This window comes from Ziziphus jujuba, chromosome 12 (genome assembly GCF_031755915.1).
Source record: "Ziziphus jujuba cultivar Dongzao chromosome 12, ASM3175591v1".
Lineage (NCBI taxonomy): Eukaryota > Viridiplantae > Streptophyta > Magnoliopsida > Rosales > Rhamnaceae > Ziziphus > Ziziphus jujuba.
This window is the reverse complement of record NC_083390.1, coordinates 23,940,457-23,965,409: the sequence shown is the minus strand read 5'-3', so window position 1 is coordinate 23,965,409 and position 24,953 is coordinate 23,940,457. Positions and strand designations below refer to the sequence as shown.

Below are 24,953 nucleotides of genomic sequence, written 5' to 3'. Positions count from 1 at the left end.
GCATGAATAAATCCCTCAAACAATTTCTATCTTCCAAAGTCCAAATGGGGATGGTTTAATCATTCTCTTCTTATAAAATAAATCATTGATCAATGAACAGAAAATAAACAAATATGAAAGTTAAACAACCAATTACATTGCTTTTCCCATCTTCTTAAAAGACCAGAAATCTAACTTTCATCTCTCCTCTGTCTCCAACAATACATTGTAAATTAACAAAAATCATTTACTTCTATTTCAATACTTCCTTCTACCTCTATGAGTGAGAAAGCCTTCAAATTGTGAAGTATTTTATATACAATACCTTTTTTCTGAAATGAAGCAATACCACTAAGGATTTTCTTTCAATTTTGAACCAGAAGCACCTATGTGGAAATTTTCTAAGTGTTCACAGACCAATCATAGTTCTTGTACACAATATTTACTGGGCTTCCATCACCCAAAAGATGTGTCAAGAGACCAGCTTTAGTTGCATCCAAGTATTTGATTATCCACTTGAGTATTTCTTTCTCCTTACCAAAATCCCCATCAAACCTGCAGAAAATTTCCATGAATAAAATAAAATAAAAGTTTTTGAAAAAAATACAAATTTTCACATCTTCAATCTCATTTAACCATTTCAGTTAAGCGTAAAAATTGAAGAGGAAACAAACAAGTTTAGGGCATGGTGGCTCACCACTTGATAATCTTAGCTAGATACACAGTTCTCTTAGCCAAATCAACATCCATTCCACCATTTTGGAAAAACTCTCTTGCTGCACATCTTAATTCAGCTTCAACTCCTTGGGATATGAAGAACCTAACAGTTGGGCTTGACCTTGTTCCATTACAGAGTCCGAAGTGAATCAATGGATTCACTTTGCCAAGAACAAGCTGGAAATTTACCAAAATAGTATTAGAAATCCTGATCCTTTTAGGCTCATAAAAAGTGCAAAAGTAAAAAAAATTTATGAAGTTTATTTTATTACCTTTAGACGTTCATCTCCTGAGCCAAAGGACTTGGTAAAGGAATAAGGAGGCCTACAATTATTTCTGAGAATCCCATTTTGGATAGTATTAAGAGAATAGGGGTAACCTCCGACTAGATATTGGAAGTCAGAGAAGAAGGATCTCCTATCAATTAGACCTTCTGGATGTCCAACTCTTATAACTGCATGGATCACCATGGCATTATACAAGTTTAAGAAGAAAGCAAGTTTCTCATCCTCTGAGAGTTCGACAAGGTTGGCTCGGTGAAGCTCTTGGACCAGATTTATATACCTGCAATATTGCCTTGATGGTTAGAAAACTTTTATGGTGGTTGCAAGTTGGAAAGTAGATTTTAAATCTTCTGATATGGTTTATGTTAATGGAGGAAAAGAATGAAGGTATATGGAATAAGAAAAAATGAGCTTTACCTTCGAAATTCCTCACTGTTGCTGATGCCAATGTAGTCAACATGACGACGATCATCAGAGGCATAGGCTTCAAGTATGGCAGACATGATCTTGGTGAGCTTTTCACCAATTTTGGCTGCTGGCTTTGGTTCACAATCGTTTATGGTACCTCGGAAATTAAAGCATTTTGGAATGAATGGTTCATGCTCAAGGAAACGATAAAAATGGTTTCCATCTTCGAAACCACTCTCTCTGCAAAACAGAGAAAATTGTAACAAAGCAATTATTTATGTGTTGCTAAAGAAACAGATTTGATTGAGTTTGTAAATTTCACTTTGTGTAAGAAATTCTCTTACCCAAAGACATGGTGAATGAAGTGCTTTCTTGCAAGCTGCTTTCCAACCTCAACTGCCTGCGTTGTAATATGCAATATTTCAGAAACATTCTAGTTACATCCACTTACTTCCAGTTTCATGTTTTTGCATTTTGAGTTTTCAAGAATTGTCATAGCCAAAATATATTTAATTTACAATATTTAAAAGTTCTCTAACATTTTCTTTAGATGCTTATCTAGATAACAACAATTTCTACTTTAGGAAAAGAGTTCTCAGAACAAGTCAACTTACGCCAACTAAAAGAAAAACAAAAAACAGAAACAGAAAACAAAAGCGAAAGGAAGAAGCAAACAGATATATACAGTTCCCCCATTAACACCGAGATATGGAGGCAGAGAAAATTGATTTTTTTTATTATTATTATTTTAAACTCAAGTTTGCACCAAGGACCAAATACCAAGAAAAATTGCATGCTAAAGTTTGTACTTAAATTAAATATCGAACTTAAGAAATCAGGACACGTTCTCAAGAATCAGAGCAGCAGGGAACATAGCGTGCCTATACACAAAAAGTAAAAACTAATAGCAAAAAAGGAACCAAAAACGAAAAATACTATAAAATATTTTTATGCCGTATGAGTTGACCTAAGCCAAATAGCTTGCCATATGTTACTCCAACAACGTGACACAATTAGGCCATTTTAAAATCTTTTTTCGGCAGCACAGATCATGCTTGGATATACTCTATAGCATTAATCTAGTGAAGTAGCCATATGAGGTCAATAATTTATACCACTAACAAGATTTTTTTAACTTAAATGTTATATATATATATATCTATTATATAGGTATTGATATAGGCATAAATATATATATATATATATATATATACATATATATGTACCCAACTAGTATTGAACCCACCATCATAGTCCCCTCTCATCTTTGATCTTAAATGTAATTATGGATTGAGACGACTCATGAGGCCAAGAAAGTCATTAGCTTGAGATCATTCTCATTTGATATGACTTCAATTTAATAAGTTAAAGAACAAAACTTTTCAATGCATTAAGAGAAGTGGAGGAAAACAAAATTCAAGCCACACACGTAACTATGGTGCAACGAAGGCACGATATCCACCCAACCAAAAAAAAAAAAAAAAAAAAAAAAAAAAGCACTCAACTTGATAAAATTGTGGGATTTTTTTGCTCAAGCCTTGGAAGTCAATAGGTACAACAAAAAAATCATGTATCATTCTCGATGAAGAGATTATTTGTCTTTTAAAACTATAAATATCAAAAGGTCATAAAATATCTACTATTTGCAACTATATCTTTATAACTCTTAAGTAGAACCCAATCATATATGAACAAATTTTCAAGAATAAAACAATATAAATTGAAAAAAGAATTTCAAATTGTTTGAACATCAAATTGTATATTGATATGTTGAAAATCCAAACTAAAGTGAAAATCAATACGCGTTTTGCCTTTTTTTCCCCAAAAAAAGTTATGAGTTGGAGGAGCCAACAATTGAACGTGGTTTCCATAATCTATGGGATAAATCATAATGGGACCACTCCAATCAAAACATCTTTCTTATTTTTTAAGAAATTGAAAACTGAAAAATGGAAAAAAAAATCATTTAGACTCGTTGGGTTTATCTAGAAATTCAGAAAAGGCAAGCAAACCTTTTGGCAAACATGTTGCACATACGGACCACATTTATCTAACATGGTCCACCACTCAGACAACCAATTGAATGATAAGGATCATATCAATAATAAATAGTAAACATAAATATATAAACAACAAAAATTGCATGACAAGGAGCGTTATGTGAGCCAGGCTTTAGAAGATAACACCGAACAAAAAAAAAAAGTGGCCCCTCTGACATTCTCTCTATCTATCATAATTTCACTCACTAGTATTCATGTCATTATTGTTTCATAAATCTATTACTATATAGGTCTCTCAGTTACCATTTAAGAACAATTTTTTTTTTTTTTTTACTTATTTTCTTACCATGTAAAATAAAATTCTACTTATTAATAGATTTGCCCCAAAAGCTAACACTTGTTGTCAGTTGGTTTTTCATCTCGTAAATCAAACAAATATAAAAAAGAAAAAAAAAATCCAAAAATAAGAAATCATTGTTAATTAGTTATTAATTTACAGGTTTAAAGGTAATTTTAAAAAGTTAAATGAGTTATCAATCAAAATCATACAGACAGTTGGCCTAAGTCTAATTGTTTATATAGTTTTCTATTAAACTTTAGAATCGTTCTTCACCAACACATAAACTAACCCAATTAAAATAATAAAAATAAAGTAAAATAAATAACAGTTTGTTATCATATCAGCTATATGTTCGTCATCATTTCTGTTGGCTATTCTGCCGTGCGTTTTAATGTCCAACCATGCAATTTCCACATTTTTTAATTATTATTTTTAACTAATAAATTTATTTATTCAGTGGACCAGAAAGATTGGTCAACTGCTATAAATCTAGGTCACTGAGCCGTCAGCGGTTCAAGTTCCACCGAAACGGAAAGCAAAAAAACAATCCAACGGTTGTAAAAACAGCAATCTAATAAAAATCTAATTAATAAAATAAGATTATGATACTCCGCGACACAGAGAATCTAAAAAGTGTACGATTTTTACGTCACGTGCAGTAAGTACCTTAATACGGTCGCAGTTCAAATGGTTAACGATGGCGTCCACCATTTCCCCACCGGAGAAGCAGTTCTTCACGATCTTCATCTTCATCAGACGGTCCTGAATCGGCAATCTATGCCTCAGAACCCTCACGATCGAAACAATCTCGTCCGTCGGCTTCTCAACCTCATCATCATCGTGATCGTCGAATCCGTAAACCGGTGGGGCCGGAGCGTCGTCGGGACATTTGGGGCCCACCATTTCCTTCAACCTCTGGTCAAATCCACCACTGTTTCTCAACGAGTTCAGGGCTACCAAACCACCGAATAACTTCTCGTTGAAGAAAATCTGCGGTACGGTCGAGCTACCTGTCTTTTCGATAAGCTCTTTCTCTCTCTGCGGATAAACGTCGATGTTTATCTCCACGAATTTAAGCCCTTTCTCTCTGAAGAACCTCCGTACTGCCGTACAGTCTCTGCAATTCGACCTCGAGAAGAAGCTGATCCGGCCTTTCATGGTTTCTTTATCTACTGCTTCTTCTTCTTGTTGGTTTTTGAGCTTCACTACCACTCTGAGTTCCGAGAGGCTGAACTCTTTCACGTCGGAGCTCGATTTCTGATCGTTCTCTTTGAGAGACGACAATCGCTTCGTGATCGCAGCCGAGAAATTGTTACTCCTCTCTCGAATGAATTTTCCGATCGCCGGCATGTCGACGGTGAAGCTATCGGAAACGGTATCTACGACGTCGTTTTCGTCGCTTTTCTTAGAAATGGAAGGGAGCAGTCCAGGAGGTGCCTCGGGCTTCGGGAGCTGTGAATGAGGTTGGATAACTACTTGTAAATGGGGACGCTTCGTAACGGCTATAATATTCTCGGGTTTTTCGGTGGAAAATTTTTGAATTGAATCCGAATTCGAATCGTTTTCAGAATCAAATCCATTTTTTGTTTCCATATCTCCTTCTTTCTCGGGAAATTTTCCATTAATTTTCTCGCTCTGTTCCACCATTTTTTTTTTTTTTCTTTCTTTTCAAAGGGGAGGAAGGAATCTATTTCACTCGGAAAACGTGAAAAGAAGGGAAAGAAAAAAGAGTCAAAGAGAGAAAACCATGAAGACAAAAATAGGAAGCGAAGAAAGCAAAGGGAAATGTGAAGGAAGGAAGGAAAGTGGGGGTTTTTCGGAGGGAACGATGAATGTTGAAAGAGGTTTTATAGATTGAGAATTCTAAGAGAGGTTTTAGTGGAAAATAACAAGAAGAAGAGGTCAAATTTACGTAAAAGACAGTTTGACACTTTTTATTTTAGTTGATTTGGGCCAAATCTTAGGCTCGCCGGCCCAAATGACTTAAAACGAATTATGGGGTCCCACTTTTCCGTATTTTATGGGGAACTAAATGAATTTCAAAGATTTGGGGGTTGGTTGAATTGAAATGACTGTATTGCCCCTTACTGGATTGGAATATTCAGTGGGGTATATAGGAAATTAATGCCGTTAATGAAGGGAAAATTGATTTGGCAGTTAGTTTGGTTAAATTTGCACGGCATGAACAACGACAGCGATCCAAGTGTCGTCATAACAATAACTTGAGCTCATAAGGTGATTTTTGTTTATTTTTCTTTTAATAATTAATTTATTTTTAATGAGTCCAGGTTTAGTGGATAGGATTGTGGGATTATTTCGATGCACTTGCACTGAATGAGTCGTTTTTGAATTTACTGATTCAAACCCAAAAAAAAACATTATTTTTGAATTTAAAATTACAATGAAGTAGATTTTTGGGTAATCCACAACAAGACCAATTCTAGTTGGAAGCTAAGCTAAGCTAAGCATTTGTATAATTTTTCAAAAAATGTTTTTTTGGGAAACTTTCAATGATGCACACAGCATGTATCTGTGGACGATGATTGGATTATAACTAACAAATCCTTACCAACTAAATCTTTTACTCAGTAAGACCTGTTAGTAGTTGAAGAATTAACTAATTAAGGTGAGTTTAGTTTATGTAATAGAATTACGAAGAATATAATAAAAATTAAGAATATGAGAAAATTAATTACTTAATGAAATTAATTATAATTCTATTGTATGATCTGGTTGAATCGATAATTGAATCAAATGTAAATTAAACAAGCGATTGAATCAATTGTGAGTTTTAATCTAATTTGCTTTTCTGTGAAAGAGTTGGAACTTTCCAACAATAAAGGATTTTTAGTTTTCAATTTTTGTTTTGGAGAAAATGATGAAAAACTTAAAATAATTGTATTAAAATGGAGAAGAAAAATGCAAATGATCTCTTTTTCTCATGAAAATTGGTTAATTGGTTACGATTTGTCTTACAGTTTCATTTAATTTTATTATTTTTCTTTGTTTATTTTAGTGAGATTAAAATTTCAAAATAGAATCCGGTATTATAAATCTTGATGGAAAACAAAGAACCATTTTTTTTTAATCTTTTTTTTCATACACTGCGGAGTGGCGTACTTGAACCCAAAAGCCAATGGTCCTTACCAACTACCTGTGCCAATGGGACATGGAAAGCAAAGCATTAAAGTGCATGCTTTCCTCTTTAAAGTGAAAAACAGCATATATATATTTCTTTTTCAAGAGAATTTTTGGACACTTCTTTCTTTTTAAGACTGAAAAATAATATCATAACTTTTTTCATTTTTTATTTCTTTTTGGTTACATCATGCAATTCTTCATTGAAAGATCCAATTTCAATAGGGAGAAAAGCTTGGCATGCAGAGACTCACATAGAAGCTACCCAATGGGCCGCCTTAGAGTTGTACTTGGGCTTGGGTTAAAAGATTGAATAATTCTAGATAGACCACAAAACCAGCCTTATATACTCCCTTTGGTTGAAATATTGAAAAGTTATAGGTACACAACAAAACCGGCCTTATATTCTTCCCTTTGGATTAAAATTGAAAAGCTCTAGATACACACCTAACCAACCTTATACACTCCCTTTTACATTAAAATCCGAAATTGCCCTCGTCTTCCATCGTTCAATTTTTTGGATTTTAATGTTTTTAAATCTTCGTTGTTTCTTATTTACTTTACTGAACTCTTGATAGGTTTACAAATCTCATTCCTTATTGCTGAAACTGCAGTAGCAGAGTCTTTAATCTCATTGAATAGCTAATTGAACTTATATATACATATGCAATCAACAAATTTGAAATCTTCCTTTCTATCCATCTTAATGTTCTTGCATTCCATGTAGTTGAAGACAGTATAATTCCTTTATGTTTATCAAGTATTTCAATTTAGAGGTTGGAAATTAAAGCAAAATTAATAAAATCTTAAAAAAAAATTGCTCATATATCTTGATGTAATCGACTTATGAGTTGTCTTTTTATGTGCTGTACAAGTAAAATTGATTTCGAAACATAAAACATAAATATATATAGAGATGAGAAAGGTTAAAACTACAAGCTCGGGTTTCTATACAACTTTGTACTCAAAACACTTGCATCAATAAATTAGTTTTCTATTATTTATTTTTTCCTATCTTGTTTTGTGCCAAAAAGAATAATAAAGAAAATAAAATGAGCTAGTGAAGAATCTCAATATCTATGTAAGCAAATATAACAGTATAATAAAAACCAAACCACGTGAAAAGGTATTTTATACAAATTAATTTGCACTGAACAATTTAATTGCAGTACATGGACTAGTAGTCAGGAAAATGATTTCTCGATGCCATTTACTATTCAACTCTTTGTTAGGTAGTTCCCATCGATGTAGTCTTTTAGTGGTGCAATATTGAATTTTCAACTAAATTTTTGTCAAATTGTGAATGAGAAACATGGAATAAATAAAAGCTAATTGATTAAGGCTTCGTTTGACATTGCATAAAATCTGTTTTAGTAAATTAATTTGCACTGAACAATTGAATTGCAGTACTTGGACTAGTGGTCAGAAAAATGATTTCTCGAATGCTTGAAAATTCAACAATTTGTACCGACTGCCATTTACTATTCAACTCTTTGTTAGGTAGTTCCCATTGATGTAGTCTTTCATTTTTAGTGGTAGAATATTGAATTTTCAACTAAATTTTTGTCAAATCGTGAATGAGAAACAAGGAATAAATAAAAGCTAATTGATTAAGCTTCGTTTGACATTGCAAAAAATCTGTTTTTGCAAATTAATCATCTTGCTCGAATGCTCTTTCTTTGCAGTTCTGATTTCTGAGAGCTTCTTTTTCATCTCAACTAAAACGTCCATGCCCTGATTATCTTTTGGTAGTTGATTTGGTTAAACTTGCACGGCAAGAACAACGACAGCGATTCAACTGTCTCATAACAACTTGAGCTCATAAGGTAATTTTTTCTTGAAAATTTTTTAATGAATTCCGGTTTCGTGGATATATTTGTGGGATTATTTCAAAGCTCTTGAGGTGAATGAGTCGTTCTTTGAATTAAATGATTAAAATAATAATAATAATAATAACATTATTTTTGAATTTTAAACTTACAATAAAGTATTTTTGAGTAATCCACAAGAAGACCATTTCTAGTTGGAAGCTAAGCTAAGCACTTGTATAATTTGTAATAAATTTTAAAAAAAGGGCAAAATTAATTATAATTCTGTTGTCTGATTTAGTTGAAAATATTTTATTAATATTATCCGAATCGTGATTGAATCAAGAGTAAATTAAACCAGTGTTAATTGAATCAATTATAAGTGTTAATCAATGCTAAGTTAAACAAATCTATTAACTAATTGCTTTCTGTGAAAGAATGGAAACTAACAGGAAGTTGCTGCTTTCACTTGATTGTGCATTCTCTCTCTTTCTGTGTGTATTTCTCTACCTCTTGTTGGGTGTGCTTTTTATTTTATTTTATTTATTTATTTATTTATATATTTTTTTCTGTTGGCAGATATGGGGGTTCAAGATTTATGGGTGATCATCATTGTTTTGGTGTTTTGCTTCCAAGCTCGGGGTCTGAACTCTCAGAACCTGACATGCAACCAGAATGATTTGAAGGCATTGGAGGATTTCATGAGAGAATTGGGACAGGTGATTGATGGGTGGGGCACAAATATCTCTTCCAATTGCTGTGGATGGACAGGGATAACATGCAAATCTTCATCTTCACTTGGGCTGAGCAATGTTCCTGATACCAACAGAGTTGTAAAGTTGGAGCTTGGCAAGATGAGGCTAGCGGGAAAACTCTCTGAATCAATAGGGAGTTTGGATCAGCTAAGGACCCTCAATCTCTCTACAAACTTCCTCAAAAGTTCTCTTCCTTCATCACTGTTTCATTTGCCAAATTTAGAGGTCCTAGACTTGAGCAACAACGACTTTTACGGTCCTGTTCCGGATACTAATTTGCCTTCAATCATAGACCTTGTTATTTCTGAGAATTCCTTGAATGGTTCGCTTCCTGATGGTATTTGTGGGAATTCTTCTGCAATAAAGTTGTTGAATCTGGCCGTGAACTACATCTCTGGTAATCTTCCTGATGGGCTTCGGAATTGTAGTTCCTTGGAATACCTCTATCTGGGCACAAATAATCTTACCGGCGGTATAACTGAGAGCATATTGCAGCTGCAAAAATTGACTGAGTTGAAGCTTGAAGATAACAAGCTTTCCGGGCTGCTGAACGAAGGAATTGGTAATCTCACTAACCTTGTTCGTTTAGATATATCCACAAATATGTTTTCAGGAACTATCCCCGATGTTATTAGAAACACTGGAAAGTTGCAGTTTTTTGTAGCTCATTCGAATAGATTCAATGGTACTATACCCTCCTCCTTGACAAATTGTCCAACTCTTACTTTGCTAAATGTGAGAAACAATACCTTGGAGGGTCCAATAAATATTAATTGTTCAGTGATGGTTAATTTAACCTCGATTGATTTAGGTTCTAATCGATTCAGTGGGTCTATTCCTGATAACCTTCCATCCTGTCAAAGTTTGAACAATATAAATCTTGCCCGGAACCATTTCATTGGTCCAATACCGGAAAGCTTCAAAAATTTCCGTAGTCTGTCTTACCTATCTCTTTCAAATTCTAGCAACACTAATCTTTCTTCATCTCTAAGAGTCTTACAGCAATGTCGAAACCTTACTACTTTGGTTTTTAGCTTGAACTTCCATGATGAAGAGTTGCCTGCATATCCTACTCTGCATTTTGATAAGCTAAAGGTGCTTATTATTGCTAATTGTAGACTAAAAGGTTCAATACCACAGTGGTTGAGTAATAGCAAGCAGTTGCAGCTGTTGGATTTATCATGGAACTGCTTGGGTGGACCTGTTCCGGCATGGTTTGGCAATTTTGGTTCTCTTTTTTACCTGGACATATCAAACAACTCATTTACTGGTGAGATTCCGAAAAATATAACTGAATTAAGAAGCCTCATTGATAGGGAAGTCTCATTGGAAGAACCTTCCCCAGATTTCCCTTTGTTCATGAAGAGGAATGTCAGTGCAAGAGGGTTTCAGTATAATCAGCTTGAGAGCTTTCCTCCAACAATCGACTTGGGTAATAACAATCTTAGTGGTCCATTATGGCTGGAGTTTGGGAATCTGAAAAAGCTCCATGTTTTGGATCTTAAATTCAACAATCTATCCGGACCTATCCCATGTAATTGGTCAGGAATGGCCAGCTTAGAGACTCTGGATTTGTCACATAACAAGCTCTCTGGAATAATTCCTCCTTCGTTGGTGAAACTTAGCTTTCTGTCCAAGTTTAATGTTGCAGACAATCAATTGCATGGGCAGATCCCTGATGGAGGTCAGTTTCCAACCTTCCCCACTTCAAGCTTTGAAGGAAATAATCTTTGTGGTGTTGGCCATGACCCCCCTTGTAAATCAGATAAGCAAACTCCTACTCAGCAACTTAATAAAGCGAAACCAAGCAGAGGCTTCATTTTTGGAATGACTATAGGGATTGTATTTGGGATGGCATTAGTTCTTGCACTCAAGCAGAGGCGTCATTGTTAGATGGCCAATTCTTCTCTGCATGCTGGCTGGAAATATCTTGGTTAGATTCTTACATTTATGAACTGTTACCTTTTCCAATTTGCAAAAAGAATCTGCAGTGAGTTCATATTGCCATATCATCTAAAATTTAGCCAAGCGAATAATCTCTAGACTGTTCAAGCTAGAAAATGAAACCTGCAACGTACAAACCCCAATCGAGGAGTCAAAAATATTTTTGTATAAACTCCCAATAGAACATAAAGTTGCAAATATATAAACCTCAATATATTGAAACTAGATTAGTAAGCGAAAAAGGAGAAAAAATTAAAAATCTCACCTTCTCGTTGAAGAGAGATGAAATGGTGGTGCAGATATTCTCTTCAGACGTACAAATAAAAGTCTTAAATTCTGGAAAATCCTCAATTGAAAGCTTAGTTAATGCTGGAAACTCAATCAAAATTGTAGAGCAGAATCTAGTGAGGTTTGGAAGATTTAGAAGCTTTTTATCATCTAGTTTAAGGAATGACATTTTATCCATCCTTTCATTCCTGCTCATTATTTCTTCCATCATCATACAATCTCTTACTTCAAGGGAATTGAGTTGTTCAAAACTCACTGCCACGGCAGATGAAAATAGTTATTTCAAAAAACAGTAGTTGACTACAAGCAATTTTGTTAAGTGATGGAAAGAAGTAGAGCTTGGTAGAAGCTGGTCATCCGATATCTTCTCGAAATGACATCCAACCAACTGCAAGTTGTCCAAGTTGGGAAAAGAAACAAACTGCAGAAACATCAATTAACATGAAACTAAACTTTTTGCTTTATTTAGTTAGACAAAATCACAATAGTTATCACAAATTGGTTCACCCTTTTTTCATAATTTTAAAATTATTTTTATGTATATATATATCAGTATTTTATTTTATACATGAAATAATGTACGTAAATACCCCTAATTTACTGGTTACTCTTATCTTGAGCTCAGCCAAATTCTCTAACCAAATGTTCCAAGTTTTGATGAGCTTATGTCAAAGATATCTGAACTTGTAGGGGGAGGTAACTTAATTCATTAAAACAATCTTCTCACACAGGACCAAAAAGACTTTTCACAACTGCTATAGCAATTAATAATAAATATTCAAGAAGTTAAAGCATATTACCTTCTCACTGAAGACAGGCATGGCATGAGAATCTACAATCAAAGGTCCAATTCCCTCACATGATGTAGGAGCTTTCTTCAATTTGGAGCAGAGTTTTTTGAGCCTGGATACATTTCTCAATGTCAATGAGCACAACTAAGGAAACATGTCAATAACTTCCATGCTAATTTCTTCTTGTCCATGAGTAACTATCTCCTCCATCATCTCACAATTAATTATACTAATTTCCCTAAGTTGTCTGGCAATGGAGAATGGCAAGAGATTTTGCAATTTCATACAATTTCTTACTTCTATAACCCTCAGTCTTTCAAATGAATCTATTTTGAGTTCTTCATGACAAATCTTTTCAAGATTTATCAAATTGTCAAGGAACAATGAGTCCAAGCTATGAAATGCACTACAAGGGTGAATCTGCTCCATTGTGTTAATCAAGTATTGAATCTTAACATTATTTCTTAACTGAAAACACTGGAGTTCTGGAGAGCCCTTTTTGTCTAAGTCATAAACAATATTATTCACACCTTTTAATCCATTTAAACACAAGATTTGAGACCTTTTCAACAACATTTCAAGACCGAGCTTTTGTAATAGACTACTTTCATTGAGATTGATTTCCAAATGTCTTGGAGCTGAGACTTCAGAATTGATAGAATTAAATCCATCATCATCATTGCTGGATTGTCCAGCCCCCTGTGTTGAAACCTTATATCGTTCCAATTTCTCACTAAATAAGTCTTTTGGCAGCATCTTGACATCAACTATCTCCAAATGTAAACTGGTCAGTCGAACCAAACATTTTAGTTCAATAAGACTGACATTTATTCTTTCTCCACTGACTACTTCAACCTGATCCCAATTTTTAAAACTCTGTTTCACATACAACTCTTCTAAATGTATCAAACGTGATATGATATGGGGTTGAATCACTTTTAGATTGGAACAGCCAGTCAAATCTAACATGCGTAGACCAGTAAGTTGACCAATTTGTGTTGGTATTTCCTCAATATCAGACTGTGAAAGGTTAAGAATTTCCAACTTATTGAGGTCTCCAATTAAAGCTATATCTCCTAGCTTACATAAGCGAAAACACAGTGTACGAAGATTTTGCAGGAAACATAAAGATGAAGGCAATACTTGTACGTTACATGAAAGAAACAAATCAAAAACCTTAATGTAACACCCCGTCCCGAAGTACATCGGAAATTTCTAAAATTTGACCAAGGTTGACCGGGTTTGACCGTTGTTGATCGAAAAGGGGTCAAATGTTGACTTTTTACTCCTGATGGAATTTTACATTGACCGAGGTCCTGTTACGAAGTACACATTGTCACAGGTCCATAGACTAGTAGTACATTGAAAACGGAGCTATAGATTGAAAGTTATGAGTAAAACAAGTTAAGGTCAAAATTGTCTAAGGAGTGCCGGAGTTGACTTTTTGTTCATGCAAAGTTGAGCTTTGAATCATGCATGATTGTGACGTACTCGTCGATACGAGTTCATAGACTAGTGGCACGTTTAAATTGGACATCTGGTTAAAAAGTTATGGACATCCAAAGTTTTCCGAATACCGTAATATTTTAATATATTTTGACTTGAGTGAACAGTGTGTGCCACGTGTCGTATTTTCAGCCAATCCCATGAGTGAACAATGTTACCCACTGATGGCTTTTATTTTGGCCAAAACACGTGAGTCGGGGAAGGAGAGAGAAAGAGGGGAGGAGAGAGAGAGAGAGAGAGAGCTAGAGAGAGAAACCCAATCAACCAACCATCGTTCACCCATTTCCGGCCACCAGAACAGTACACATGCCATCCTAGCTTGAAGCCCACCTAAAAACCGGCCGGCCAGCCAAAAATCTCGGCCAATCGACCGCCAACGCGCCCGAATCGAGACTTTTTCCGGCGGCGGCGCCGATTGCTTCAAACCCAGATTTCTCTCCATTCTGACCTTCGTTTGCCTCACCATGCGGTCCTGTTGAGTTACCCATCACCAGATCTACCACTTCACCAAGTTTTACAGCTAGTGGCCACCGGACGCACCGCCGGCGGTGGTGGATTCCGATGACCAAGGCGGCTCACTGGAAAATCCGATTCTGATGAGTTTCCAATCACTCCACCTATCCTTCCCCACCAATTCGACCTCCCTAAACCCAAATCCGAGGTCGTTTTCCTCAAATTCATGACGGATTGGGAGAATCGAGGACTTGAATTCCGAGAGCTTTCCGATGAGATCCAGGCCACCACGGGGTCCGATCTCCTGGAGGTAAGCCTCAATCCGCGATCCTCGTTCCATAAGCTTCATTTCGGTATATTACTCATAAATTTTGGTTAACGTTTGTGTTAAACTCCCCGGGTACCGGGTATTATTTATCCGAATAAAATATTAATTTATTTGACCTTGTGTAATATTGTTGTTTTAGGAGCATGTGTGAGTCGTAGAATTGATCCTATGGAGGATCTTAGTTAGATTGCGTGCTCGAGGTGAGTGACCCACCTTCAAAATTATTTTGGGTTGGTAAATTGTATATATTTTGTGTTGATTATATATTGAAAATTTTATTTCATGTGTTAATTGTTTAGTAAATTTCTAATTGAAATTTTATGCCAAAATTGAAGGAAATTAATCATCTGTGTATTATAAATATTTTGGGTTTTAAGAATTTTCTTGAATTTGAGGTTTAATTTAATAATTATTGGATTTTGTTATTGGAATATTTTATAATTAGATATTTGAAAAATATGTTTTATGTATTTGATATTAAGAGAATTTCCATCTAAATTATATTTCTAATGCATATTGTTTTAATATATGTTTGGGAGCCAAAAATATATTTGGAAATTAAAAAAAATTGTGATTTCAATTTTCTTTTATAATTGTTATGTTTATCATGTGATTTAATTGTATTTTGAAGTTTGAGGAATTGAAGGAATATTTATTTTAAATTATTGTTGATTTCATTGATGGATTTGAAATTGATGGAATTATAGCTATATTAAATAGGAATTGTTTTTATATGATTTCTAATGAGATCATAAAATAAGGAGATTGGAAGGAATCCGTTGGAATGTTTTAAATGGAGTTCCCTGGAGAATGAACTCCGGGAAGGTAGAGTAGAAATTAGTACGATAAAATATCATCCTATGAGAAAGTTGTCAAAATGAACAAACACGTTCAATAAAAAAAGATTTATTCTTCTTTCCCAATTCTTTTTTTCTTACGACACGATAATCAAACCTGGATTCTCAAAGTTTTCGAACAAAACGTAAATTCGCGTTTGAGTTCGGATTGGAATTTTATAAGTGATATAATTCCCACGGTAAGTTTTGGAAAAATTGTTATTTTTAAAAAATAATATGGTTATTTGTTTTAGACGCACTCATACAGTACTGGTGTTCTGTAGTGTATATGTGGATGAGCGCGCAAGTTATAATGTCTCCCGTGAGTTACCATCGGACCGAGGACAGGCAAGTTTGATATTGACCATAAGCTGTCCCCCTCCATGGTCGGGATAACGATTTAAGCAGCGAAGCTGTTGTGATGCCGAAGCTACCGTATGCAAGTTTTTCTCTTTAACCTCCCGCCAGCTGGTGCTCAGAACGCTGGGTATCATAGGGCATCACTGGTATATAGTGTGGTGCGTCAAGTATTATTTTTCAAATATAAATTTCAAATCCTAAAGTTTTAAAGCAGCATTTAAATTAAATATATTTAATTTGTTTTATTATCTATTTCCAATTAGTATTTTCTAAAATGTATTTATTCATATTTTATGTCATTTATTTTAAATTAATGTTTTTAAAATACATCTTGCCATAGAAAGATTATATAGGTTGGTTGAATATTTCAAAATGAATATTATAGTATTTTTCTACCACTTATTTTATATGATTGTTTGTAATTATTTAAATTATATTTTTGACACTGTTTATTTTGATTTATTAAATCAAATTTTATGAATTATATATTAAATTTTACTTTTATGTTATATTTCTTTAATGCAAGTATTCTAAATTTATTTTATTTTATTTTATTGGTATTTGGATTATTTAAATTTTTATTAAATTAATTATTCCTTGATTTTTGGGGCATAAAATATTGAGTTTTGCGAAAATGTTTTAAAAGGGGAACCTTTCCAACTGAGTGAATGGTGAGGGATTTGAGAGAAAATATTATTTTCAATTAATTATTATTTATTTATTTACTTATTCTTAATTAATCAAATATACTATAATTATCATTACTATTATAATTGTACAGTAGATAGGGTTACTCACTGAGATGATTAGCATCTCATATTTTTAAATTCCGTTCCTCTAGGTACAAGGATTGGTAGACGTTCGTCTGGGGCGAGCTCAACGTCTCAATTCATTGCCGAAAGTCCAAGAAGCATTTCCTCCCTTTTTCCTCTCCATCTTGTATTACTTCTTTATCTGTCATTGTATTAAAGTCATATTTATTTGTGTAACGCTCTGTATACTGATTGAACACATATTTATTGAATTATATGTTGATTCCCTGTTGTTATTTTGGAGTGCTGTAAATTTGTGGAAACAAATTGTAGTAAGGTGGAAGGAATAAGGGAATGTATCTAGAAGTGTTTTTTTCATGCAGGATAATTTTGTGGTAAGTCCTACCCTTAGGGGAGATGCTGCCGGATTTTCCGTTGAAAGGTTCGGTGGTGTTTCCCTAGGATCAGGGCTTGTCTAGGGTTCCGATGAGGAATTTTAGTCGGGTCCTGACATTAAGCTCTCTTGTTTTTTCAAAAACATTATCTGGGATCTGGATAGATTTATTTTCCCACATCCAGATTAACACAAGCTGTTTATATTCCAACCTTTTGGAAATGAACTAATCGACATAACCATTAGGCAGTGAAATTGCCTTTGAGCCTTCAAGTGTTTTCCTCCTTTGGCATTCTTCCACCTCAACAACATTTCTAAAACTATACATATAGTTTTCTTTTGCAATTGATATGGCAACATCCCAAATGACATCATGCATTTTAACTATACCATAATTGTCACCATCCAGCAACAAAGAACGATCTTTGAGTTGATCGACCAAACTGTAAACTTTGTCTCTTGCCTCGTCCAATGTATAGACATGTTTAAACATATCCCAACCCATTCCGTATCTCATTAAATACTCCATTTCTATGTTTCCATCTTCTTCTTGTAAACCACAAAGCAAAAGTAATGATTTTGCTTCTTCATTTTGTAATGAATTATAACTTAGTTCGATACTAGAGTACAATTTTTCATGCATTCCCTTGATATTGTTACGAAATTAGAACAAAAAACAATAGCAATAAAATAAAACAAAGCACACACAGATTTACGTGGAAAACCTTTGACCGAAAAAAACCACGAGCAAAGAGAGGCAAACTTTTTATTAATGAAGATTGGTACAAAAAAGGTGAACAAATAGAGCTGCAAAACTCCCTACATTCAAGAAAAAAAAAATCCCGAAGAAAAAATATATATATATATATATTGTACGGACGGAATAAACTTAAAAATTAGAAATGTCGCGATTGGTAGGCATGCACATTCTTTAACAATCCTAGTTCCCAAACCTTGGAAATCAGAATTGTTAACCAAATCACCCACTATATGGCTACACCATTCCCATTCTTCATCTTCTGATAGAAGTGAAATGACAAAATTCTTTTCAATACGCATATCATTATGCAAGACTTGCTTAAATCTAGACGTCAACAATATCTTGCATCCCTTCTGATCACTCTCGAAAAAAATTCCAACATCCAAAAGGTTCAGCTCCTTGCAAACATCATTTAGAATTATAAGCAACCTATTCTCATCCCTCAATCGATTTCGTAGCCCAAGTGCTTTTCCAAATATGCTTTTCTCATTGAGTACTAAACCTAGCTTGTCTGCAACTTCTTGTTGAATTTTTTCAAAGTTTGGAGTTTTCGATACAGTAACCAAAACTGCATCATTGAATAACTTTTGATCTAAAGCCACTCTAGCAATTTCTTTAACAAGTGTGGTTTTACCAGCACCATCCATGCCATACACCCTAATCATTCCTATATTACCATCTCCCAGTGCCTCCATTATTCCCTGTTAGAGTTGTTGACCCGACCCAAAAGCTTGCGTTGTGATCCGCTTTTAAAACCTTTTCTGTAAGCCGATCTTCCGAGAAACCCAAGAAGGTGGTGGCTCCGAGGACCAGGCCGAAGCTCACCCTTGGTCTGCTTCTTTCCGATGATGGCCTCTGCTATGTCCTTCGTCACTTCCCTTGCTCCTTCAAGTATCGCGGCCGTGGTCACGAGGTTGTTACTCCATTTTTTCTCTCTTCCATTAATTAATTTTTTTTTTTAAATATAAATGTTGGTTCAATTTCCATTTTATCATTTCCAATTTCTGTTATTCCAATCAGAATTTAAATTATCAACAATCTGTTTGTAATTTTTTTTTTCTGGCAAAAAAAAAAATATATATTGCAGTTTACATATATGTTTATATTCTGCATATGAATATAGACTATGGAATAATGGGTGGAGAATAACCATATTGTATAATACTATTAGTTACCTTCTTCTTCTGTTTGCCAATTAATATATATATATATATATATATATATATTTTTTTTTTTTTCACAGGTTAGAGATTTGGGGAATCTAATTGGGATGTCTAGTGAATGGCACTCTCGTTTGCTACCTTATTATTCATTTGATCAGTTTGTACACAAGGTGGAACAAGTTGCTGCTACAAAACGTGTCAAGGTATTATATATATATATATATCGCTATTTCTTTATGCTTTTGGGCATTTTCGTAGCATATTTTTAGTACTTTGTAGACTCTGGTGATGGTTGTGGTGTAGACTTAGGTTGATGGCTTTTTGAGGAATTTCGAACAGAGTGGAAGCGAATTGAATGAGGAAAACAAGAACATTTCTTTCCTTCACTCTGTTTCGTGTTCCTGCTGCCCATCTGTAAACACGTGACGATTGATGTATCTGATTTAATTTCTGCACACTGTTGTGCAGTTGTGTCTTAGAAAACTAAGGGAAAGAGTTGCTAGCGGAGGTGATCCAACAAAGTTGCATGAACCACCGGTTGAACCTGGCAGTACCCAGGATAAACAAGGTCTGCTGGATTTTTTTATTTATTTATTAATTTTTTTTTCTAAAGGTTTTGTGGGTTTGAAAGATGTTTGGCTCTTGTTGCTTTCATCTTTTAAATATGTTTCTGACTATTTAATTAGAATTCTTGAAGTGACATAATGATAAAGTCATAAATTGTGTGGGATAGTGGGGTTGGCTTAATTCGGTTCAATGGATTTGCCTTTAGTGTAGTGAAATTTGCTTCTCTTATGTAGGAAAGTAGACATAACTTTTAGGTTTACTCGCATTAGCGGTAGACACTCGTTAATTTTATAATTCATAACCTGATAAATGCTTTTCAGCTAAAAAGAAAAGGGGGGGAAAAAAAAAAATCTGATAAATGCTTTTTGACTGAAATCTTGTCAACAAGCTTTCCATTGACTCACTAAATTAGACCAAAATTAAGTATACAAGGAACATGATTAAGAATTTTAGTCCTCTCAAGGACCACGAAACTACTCTTTCAATTAACAACAAGAACATTGAAAATCAAACAAGTTGGTCATGTTTGATTATGTATTCTCTTTGTTCTTTTTACCCTAGAGCAATCGATATTCTTGACTGTAATTTTTTTTTTTTTTTCCCTCCTCTTCATTCTTTTTGCCATGGTTATTTTTTGAGCCTATTGAGTATAGCTTAATGAATATGGAGTTACCTATTTTCCTTTTCTCTTTTGCTGCATTGAGTTCTAATTGTTTCTTTCCTTGCCTGCAGACATGAACTCCAAGGGACTAGGCAATGATCAGTCAGTTTCCCCTTCAAAGAAAAACGATGCTGAAAATATACAGGAAGACATGCTTGAGGACATTTTTGAGAAAGCCGTTGACGTATGTATTCTATCTTTTGTTTTAATTTGTTTGGCTTGTCTTGAAGTTCAGTAGTATCGGTGTCACAAGTTACTTGCAAGATTTTCTTAACGGTAAGCAAATTGATGCCACATTCATTATAGAACAGATAGAAAGTTCAAAGAATTTATTTTAATTCTACATTCATAATTGCATATTTTGCGTTAAAAGGATAGGCATCTAAGCATTTGAAAAGTAAACATTTCTGACGGATTGGTAAACGAATTAATTAGGTGCTTGTAAAACCCTGTGCTTGCCTGGTAATTTCACAATTACGTGCACAAGGCCTGTTATTAACTAGAAAAGTCACTCTTAGCACAGTAGTAAAAAAAAAAAAAAAAAAAGAAAAAAAAAAGATGATCACTGTTAGTGCTAGATTTTTGTTTTTATTTATTTATTTTTCATTTGCTTGTTTCGATTGCTGGTGTTGCCCCTTTTTCCTCCACTGCTCCACATTCAACTGTATGCTAGATAGTCAAATCATATTTAATCTTGAAAATATAAAAACCTGAAATGATTTTTGCAAATGTTTTATGGTGCTTCATATTCATCCTATTACAGGAACCTTCACAGACTTTGCAGAGTGACGCGGTCCCTGCAGAAGAATTACCAAACCAAGCTTCAAACGATAAGAATAGTGGCTCCAGCTCCAGTGAAAATCAGATCACAGAAGAACAGAAAGCTCGAATGGAAGATAACAGATTGAAGGCACTGGAGAAAGCTGCGGCTCGGGCACGCTCATTGCAGGTGTCTTGATTTAATCCTTTTTTTGTTTATTTTTTTTTTGTTTTGGCTTCCAAACTTAATTGTTACCTATGTTCTACAAAATCAACAATTACAACTTGTTGAAACTTTATTAAACTTTTATTAGTTCAATCCAGAGAATCTATTTAAAAGGTCAAATATGCGCATATTTATTCATACTAGCGTACAAATTATTAGAAAGAACACAAATTTGTAAAAGAGTAAAAAAAAGTAATAATTTCCTAGGCTACCCACAAAATGAAAGACTGATAAAGAGACTAAAAGGCGAAAGGAAGTACTATGAATGCTAGATAGATATTTCCACCAAGGTTAAATCATCACGACGATATGTATAACATTCTCAAGTCCAAAGTTGGCCTCCCACTTTATATACAAAATTACTAGGGCATTGGTTTTTCTTGTTTCCATTAATCAGATTCCATTTATCCATAAAACAAAAATTCAATAAGAAATCACAGCTAACAAATTATATTGCATTTCTAACCACTTGTTGCTTATGTATCTTTCTTTTTAATCCCAAATATCTCTTTCTATCTGGATAGTATGGATGTGGTGACCCTCCATTGGATGACAAGCAAGGAATTATACATGATCCACCTTTTGCCGATGATTTTTGGGTATATATATTTATGCAAATATATGCTATTTCACATAGTTCCCAATTATTCCATATATTTATTTTCATAATTCTAAAAAAACTTTATATAGTGTCATTTTTTACACATTATCATTTAAATATATAAAAAATATAAAATAATTTTATACAATATTTTTTAATATCTAAAATATTTACAATTCATAGTCTTAACTAAGTTAAAAAATATATTTTTTCTTTTTCTTCATAAATCGCTTACAAAACTAACACATTCCACGAAAACTCTTCACAATGCTTTTGAATGAAACTGATAATTATGGAAATTCTACAAAATTTTCTTTCTACCTTTACAAATTCTACAAGATTCTCTTGATAGAAATTTTCTTATAGAAAAATCATACGAAAATGCAAAGGTTTACCTTTAGCAGTAAAGTCACTATGTGGTCTTTTGCATTTGGAACTGGATACCAAGGCTTGGGAAAGTATACTAGAGAGTGATATATGGGAGTTACCTCAAGAAGAGAATAATATTCTTCCAGCTTTATGGTTGAGTTATTACTATCTGTCTCAACATTTAAAACGATGTTTTGCTTATTGCTGAATATTTCCTAAAGATTATACAATTGAAAAGGAAAAATCAATTAGACTATGGATGGCAGAAGGTCTTTTGCAAACCCAAAGAAACAAGCCGCTGGAAGAAGTTGGAAATGAATATCTTAAAGATCTAGTATCGAGGTCATTCTTTCATGTTTGGTCATATGGCAGACTTACCATGCATGATCTTGTGAATGATCTTGCCAAATTTGTATCAGGAGAATCTTGTTTGAGGTTGAATCATGATTGCTCACAGGACTTTGTGACAAACAAGACCCGTCATTTATCACTTTGGAGGTGCAAGTCCTATGATATCAATATATTAGGGGATGGTTGTGAAAATAAGGTTTTGTGCACTTTGCTAGTATTGGATTCTAGGTTTACATCCGAAAAACAATATGACATAAGTTTTAGACATTTGCAATCAATGCAATACCTAAGAGTGCTTGCGATGCCGAGCAATCAGTATACATATGAAAGTTTTCTTAGTACAAAGGTGTTTGATTCAATTGGCAGTTTAAAATCTTTACGATATTTGGATTTGTCTGGTTTTGAAATTAAAGAAGTACCTGATATAATTTGTTCACTGCACACTTTGCAGACACTAATAATGCATTCTTGTCTTGAACTTACTCAGTTGCCAGTTATAATTGACAGTTTGAAGCATCTGAGGTACTTAGACTTATCTGGTAGTGCAATTGAAAGGATGTCTGACACGGTATGTAATTTGCACGACTTACATACTCTAAAGTTGAATGGTTGTGAGGAGCTTACTCTTTTACCATCCAATATCATAATGCTGAGCAATTTGCAACATCTCGACATTTTGGGGACATGTTTAAGAGAGATGCCACCACAACTCTCAAACTTGAAAAGTCTGAAAAGTTTAGGACAATTTGCTGTCGGAAAAATATTGAATCTAATATTAAAGAGCTAGGTAAGTTTCAAAATCTGCGTGGTAAACTATGCATTACAAATCTTGAGAATGTAGTAAATGTTGAAGATGTTTCGGAGGCCAATTTAAAGGATAAGAAGCTTATTCGTGAACTGATCTTGGAGTGGAAGGGTGATAGTGCTAAAGATTCACATGAAGCATGGAAGGTACTTGAGAGACTTAAACCTCACACAGATAATCTTGAAAGATTGGAAATTAAAAATTATGGAGGTAGAAGCTTCCCAAGTTGGATAGGACATCCTTCATTCTTTTGCATAGATTCTGTGACGCTGTCTAATTGTAAAAATTGTTATTCCTTGCCATATCTCGGACAATTACCTTCCTTACGATTCCTGGCGATTGAGGGATTTGATTTGGTTGAGAGAATAGGCGATGAATTTTATTTTGATGGTTCTTCTTTAGTTGACAGAAGGAGTGGTCATTGATGGGATGTAGCAAACAAGTTGGTGATGGAGTTTTCTCAAATCTTAAGTATGTTACTTTTTCAGACTGTCCGAAGCTAAATGGAGCGTGCATACCAGATTATCTTCCATCCTTGACCTATCTTCGTATAAGTGGAAGTAGTGACCATCTGGTGGGTTCGTTATCAAGGTGTGAATATCCATCGCTTGATAAGTTGCATTTAGAATATTGTCCAACAATGAAGTCGTTTCCACAAGGGAAATTGCTCTTCAACATTAAAAAAATTAAAATATTTGAATGCAATGAAGTAGTGTCACATTCGAAAGAGGGTTGGCCATGCAACTTAAAGTCGCTTAAAATAAGCCAATGTGAAAAGGTGTTTGGGGAACCCATGGAGTGCAATCTGCGGATGCTCACTACTCTTACTTCTCTGAAGTTAAACTTGCCGCCAAACCTCAAATCCCTAAATGGGATGGGTTTTGGATGCCTTGTCTCCCTTCAAAAATTGTATATTATAGCATGTGGTGAGTTCCAGTGCTTGGTAGAAGAAGATGAAGGGCTACCAGCCTCTCTTACTACTCTTGAGCTCTGTTATCTTCCAGAGCTCAAATCACTAAATGCCAGCGCCTTTCGAAACCTCACCTCCCTTCAAAATTTGCTGATTACTAAATGCACACTTCTCCAGTGCTTGCCTGAAGAAAGGCTGCCATAATCTCTTTCTGTGTTGGATATTGGAGGCTCTGATTTACTAATTCCATGCTGCCAGAGAGAGACAGGGGAAGATTGGCCCAAGATTGCTGACATCCCGTGCATATCGTATACATATGACGATGAATAAGTTATTATTTTTCTTTTACACTCTTTCGAATATAATACTTTATCATTGTTATTTTTCTTTTTCTAGTTGACCTCAATATAACCACCACTCATCCTAAAAGTTCTCTATAACTAATTCAGCTTTCTCGATTGCCCCATTCATTTTACTGTTTATTATTTAATTTCATCTTTAAAATTTCTTAAAAATTGTTGTTTGCCCCATCTGAGAATTGTTGGTGTATATTCTCAATTACATTAATCAATTTTTCAAAATTTTTGCGTGCGGTTGTTTAAATTTATAATATGATCGTTGCAATAATCCAACATGCCTCCCCTGCTTATGCTTCCATGTATAGTTTTAGTTCGGTAGATATTTACATTTTCCAGTTTAA

General features: G+C 34.2%; 5 protein-coding genes across 5 annotated transcripts; 3 read left to right on the top strand and 2 right to left on the bottom strand.

The window, feature by feature from the left end:
- Positions 1-51: 51 nt before the first annotated feature.
- On the bottom strand, positions 52-5,621 carry LOC107429595 (uncharacterized). Its single transcript, XM_016040305.4, has 6 exons — positions 4,395-5,621; positions 1,733-1,788; positions 1,398-1,628; positions 969-1,260; positions 677-873; positions 52-534 (listed from the first exon to the last, which is right to left on the bottom strand). Exons 1-6 carry the CDS (start codon positions 5,373-5,375, stop codon positions 381-383), a joined length of 1,911 nt encoding a protein of 636 aa, XP_015895791.3. The 5' UTR covers positions 5,376-5,621; the 3' UTR covers positions 52-380.
- A 2,844-nt stretch (positions 5,622-8,465) lies between these two features.
- On the top strand, positions 8,466-11,620 carry LOC107429590 (phytosulfokine receptor 1-like). The gene is made up of 2 exons (XM_060813269.1): positions 8,466-8,692; positions 9,254-11,620. Exon 2 carries the CDS (start codon positions 9,256-9,258, stop codon positions 11,320-11,322), a length of 2,067 nt encoding a protein of 688 aa, XP_060669252.1. The 5' UTR covers positions 8,466-8,692; positions 9,254-9,255; the 3' UTR covers positions 11,323-11,620.
- Positions 11,621-17,307: 5,687 nt separating this feature from the next.
- LOC125418497 (probable disease resistance protein At4g27220) lies at positions 17,308-18,536 on the bottom strand. Its single transcript, XM_048462061.2, has 2 exons — positions 18,035-18,536; positions 17,308-17,666 (listed from the first exon to the last, which is right to left on the bottom strand). Exons 1-2 carry the CDS (start codon positions 18,534-18,536, stop codon positions 17,308-17,310), a joined length of 861 nt encoding a protein of 286 aa, XP_048318018.2.
- A 74-nt stretch (positions 18,537-18,610) lies between these two features.
- Positions 18,611-21,305, top strand: LOC107429588 (uncharacterized; the record flags this gene model as incomplete). The annotated part of the gene is made up of 5 exons (XM_048462746.2): positions 18,611-18,754; positions 19,085-19,207; positions 19,473-19,572; positions 20,304-20,416; positions 20,996-21,305. Coding segments are annotated over 5 exons (675 nt in total), but the record flags the coding sequence as incomplete, so codon positions are not given.
- Positions 21,306-22,446: 1,141 nt separating this feature from the next.
- LOC107429587 (putative disease resistance protein At3g14460) lies at positions 22,447-24,457 on the top strand. Its single transcript, XM_060813192.1, has 4 exons — positions 22,447-22,734; positions 22,990-23,106; positions 23,232-23,489; positions 23,753-24,457. The coding sequence occupies exons 1-4, from the start codon at positions 22,447-22,449 to the stop codon at positions 24,455-24,457; spliced, it is 1,368 nt and encodes a 455-aa protein (XP_060669175.1).
- Positions 24,458-24,953: the final 496 nt, after the last annotated feature.

Coding starts and splice junctions, on each gene's coding strand:
- LOC107429595 (XM_016040305.4), bottom strand. CDS start 5,375: ATGGTGGAACAGAGCGAGAAAATTAATGGAAAATTTCCCGAGAAAGAA. Junction 1,629..1,732: donor TTCATTCACCATGTCTTTGG/GTAAGAGAATTT, acceptor TCTGTTTTGCAG/AGAGAGTGGTTTCGAAGATG. Junction 874..968: donor CAGGAGATGAACGTCTAAAG/GTAATAAAATAA, acceptor GTAAATTTCCAG/CTTGTTCTTGGCAAAGTGAA.
- LOC107429590 (XM_060813269.1), top strand. CDS start 9,256: ATGGGGGTTCAAGATTTATGGGTGATCATCATTGTTTTGGTGTTTTGC.
- LOC125418497 (XM_048462061.2), bottom strand. CDS start 18,536: ATGGAGGCACTGGGAGATGGTAATATAGGAATGATTAGGGTGTATGGC. Junction 17,667..18,034: donor TAACAATTCTGATTTCCAAG/GTTTGGGAACTA, acceptor TACAAAATGAAG/AAGCAAAATCATTACTTTTG.
- LOC107429587 (XM_060813192.1), top strand. CDS start 22,447: ATGGCAGAAGGTCTTTTGCAAACCCAAAGAAACAAGCCGCTGGAAGAA. Junction 23,107..23,231: donor TTGAAAGGATGTCTGACACG/GTATGTAATTTG, acceptor GACATGTTTAAG/AGAGATGCCACCACAACTCT. Junction 23,490..23,752: donor ATTCACATGAAGCATGGAAG/GTACTTGAGAGA, acceptor TTTAGTTGACAG/AAGGAGTGGTCATTGATGGG.